This window comes from Opisthorchis viverrini (assembly GCF_000715545.1).
Source record: "Opisthorchis viverrini unplaced genomic scaffold opera_v5_211, whole genome shotgun sequence".
Lineage (NCBI taxonomy): Eukaryota > Metazoa > Platyhelminthes > Trematoda > Opisthorchiida > Opisthorchiidae > Opisthorchis > Opisthorchis viverrini.
In genome coordinates this window covers 671-4,019 of record NW_008751861.1, presented here as the reverse complement: position 1 = coordinate 4,019, position 3,349 = coordinate 671, and the positions used below count along the sequence as shown (strand labels likewise).

Sequence of the window (3,349 nt, the reverse complement as noted above, 5' to 3'; positions counted from 1 at the left end):
TTTGGTTGGTTTCAGAACTGTATAAGATAAACTCACCTATTTTACGCATAGGTCAAACATGCGGGACTGATGGGTGGACTGGTGTTGCAACCTTCGAAATAATACCTATCCAGATCATAACTTCTAGGTTGAGGACAAAAGCTGTTTCTTCACTTTTGCTTAAAACCAGAGAGATGTAAAATACACTGTGATGAGAACGACAACCATGGCCTTAAAATTAGTTCCATAGAAATTGTTTCGCTAATGATATGAGCAGACTCTTTAAAATTTGGAAACAAATACTACGAACTTTGTTGGGCAAGGTCAATTCAAGAGATGCGCCACAGACTTACTGGGACAAGACCCGGACACACAAAAATTTCGTTGAGGAAACATGAATAAATGCTGAATCTACCAGCCTTTGGATGTCAAGACAGCTGATATGTTCTCGCAAAAATAGCACTTCCACGATCCAATAATACTGAGCTCTATCTGAGTTGAAACGTGGCCTCCAGAGACCCTGTTTGTTCTTTAGCTATCAGTGAAAAATTCATGCACCTATATGAAACTTCTACTCGAATTTCAGCGGCACAATTGTTGGTGGAGGAAAGTAAGTTTTCACTGTTACAACAATTAGATTTCTTCTGTATATTTTCATGAAAAATGTAATGATAGTTCATGATTCCACTGCAGCAAGCGCGGCAATATGGAGTTCCAATTTTGGGGATTTGCGGGATAGGAAAGTTGTACATAGTCACACCACTCCCGTTTGAAAGGCCGTGTTCCCGTTCTGGCATAATTATTCGGGTGAGTCCACACCAAAGGGAAGCACTGAACTCGAGTTTCGCTCTTATTAGAGCTTATCAGCAGTGCATATCCAAAGGCCGTGCTGGTATTTGAACCCAAGATATCTGACAAGCGAAGCGAGCGTGTAACAACTACTCCACCAACACGCGTTGGACGCATCTGAATTTACAGGTCTGAACAGGCGAACGTGATCACAATTGAGCGATGTGATTCGAGTTACCGACTCATCGGTCGACGACCCAGTTGTTGTTGTATTTTGACATAAAAAGTGGGTGAGCAGGCTTGTACTTTCTCAAATTTCTTGGGAATTTATAAAGCGCTGCATAAGATTCAAAAGAAGTCTATACGCCAAAGTGATTAAAATCAAAATATTACTTGATTCTTGTTGCATTTTCACTTGAGGAAGAAAATACCAGTAACATCATTTGTTCGGCTTAGTACGACACAAAAAACGAAGTACAAGGAATTCCCTGGATTTACGTTCCAGAAGCAGTGCCCCCGCAAATTTGTGGGCTATTCATCTTAACCTCCAATGGTGCACAATTCGTCCTTTGGGATTCTGAGTCATCCTCTCCAGCCTTACAATTAAAACCGAGCTGATTTATAAGAAAATTCACTTTGTTCTTCTATATGAAGCAACAAACAGTTTTGCAAAATATAGGCCAAAATAACAAGTGCCTGCAATTGAGAAAGGTGCAGAAGTGTTCAACAAAACAAAACAGCACAAGAATGCAAAACGTGTGGATATAAAATGTTCACAGAAGACCAACGAACACCTGCAAACGATAAGATGGAAGGCCGTCATTCGGCCGATCACTCTATCTAAATTTTGTGTACTTATTTTAAAAGGTGCCAAATATCTTGAAGACGGTAAGCCATATTTCGGCGTATTTTAAATAATAATACCAAACTGTATATGCAATTGTATGTGACGAAAGTTAGCATAAGTATAGGTTTTTTTATGGATAGCTCCAAATTACTGACGCAGGCGAACAAACCATCAAATCAATGTTTCATGCCTCACCACTTGGCCCTAAACTACGCGTCGATAACAATTTATTATTTTTATTGTAACTCTCGATTAAATCATAATTTACTGTGCCAAATTTCGTCAATCTATCCCGTTTTTAAGCCTCGAATTTGTAAAAGAATCCGGTAAACCGCTCCAAAGCCCAGCGCGTTTGGACACTAAATGAATGCAGCTGCGGCACCTGCAATTAATAACTCAGAGCGTTAAACATATTGGCACATATAAGATGGTCAATCTCATGGTTGATTTTCGGAACTCAGCAGACTGTCCTAATGTTGCTTATATAAACTAAAAATGTCATGTAATCCAAAAGCGTCTACTGGCTATTTTTATCGTGCTTATTCTTAGCTGAATGTTCACAAGATTAGCAAAAGTAGCTTACGACGAGTTTGTTTCGTATACTGAACTTTCTAAGTAAAGTGATTTCAGAATACAGGTAGGATTTTTTTCGTTAAAAGTGCATCCCAAGTGTCAGATTTGTTCCCCTATTTGTTACACACCACTCGGTAGCAACTATTAGGGGTTCAGTTTTAGGAATGTCATTTGAGCGAATCCAAGTGTTCATCAAGGGCGTTATCTTAAAAGAGAGGTTTTGAAAGATCTTTGACAAATTCTCATTCTAAGGTCACGTATTCTCTACAGAAGAAATTCGGTCAAGCCTAGTCTATAGGCAAAATCTTTCTTTGCACTGTCTGCTTAATCAGAGACCAATTTCTTTTGTCCTTACCAAGGTTCATGAATGTATACTCTCGGCTCGTTGAAGCAATATACATATATTTAACAATAGATGTGACGGCTGTAACTGGTAGGCGCTATTGTTAGCTATTAACTACAGAAAAACTCCTAGGTTTGGATAAAAAATATGGTTGATTTAGTGCAATNTAACAACCACTCCACCAACGCACGTTGGAGGCATTTAAATTTACAAGTCTGAATAGGCGAACATGTCCACACTTGGGCGATGTGATTGGAGTTCCCGACTCATCGATTGACGACCCAGTTGTTGTTGTATTTTGACATAAAAAGTGGACGATTGGGCTTGGGTACTTTCTCAAATTTCTTGGGAATTTATAAAGCGCTGCATAAGATTCAAAAGAAGTCTATACGCCAAAGTGATTAAAATCAAAATATTACTTGATTCTTGTTGCATTTTCACTGTTAAACACTTCAGGAAGAAAATACCAGTAACATCATTTGTTCGGCTTAGTATGACACAAAAAACGAAGTACAAGGAATTCCTTGGATTTACGTTCCAGAAGCAGTGCCCCCGAAAATTTGCGGAATGTTCATCTCACCACCAGTGGTGCAGAATTCATCCTTTAAGATTCTGAGTCACCTGCAACTGCCTTACAATTAAAATCAAGCTGATTTATAAGAAAACTCACTTTGTTTTTCTATATGAAGCAACAAACAGTTTGCATAATGTTAGGTCAAAATAACAAGTGCCTGCAATTGAGAAAAGTGCTGAAATGTTCAGCGAAACAAAACAGCACGAGAATATAAAAACTGTGGACATAAAATGTTCACAGAAGG

The 3,349-nt window shown here is 38.6% G+C and overlaps 1 protein-coding gene across 1 annotated transcript; it reads right to left on the bottom strand.

Annotated features, from left to right (window-relative positions):
* Window positions 1-1,010: 1,010 nt before the first annotated feature.
* T265_14493 (hypothetical protein) lies at window positions 1,011-2,916 on the bottom strand (the record flags this gene model as incomplete). Its single annotated transcript, XM_009173912.1, has 2 exons — window positions 1,011-1,127; window positions 2,722-2,916. Coding segments are annotated over 2 exons (312 nt in total), but the record flags the coding sequence as incomplete, so codon positions are not given.
* Window positions 2,917-3,349: the final 433 nt, after the last annotated feature.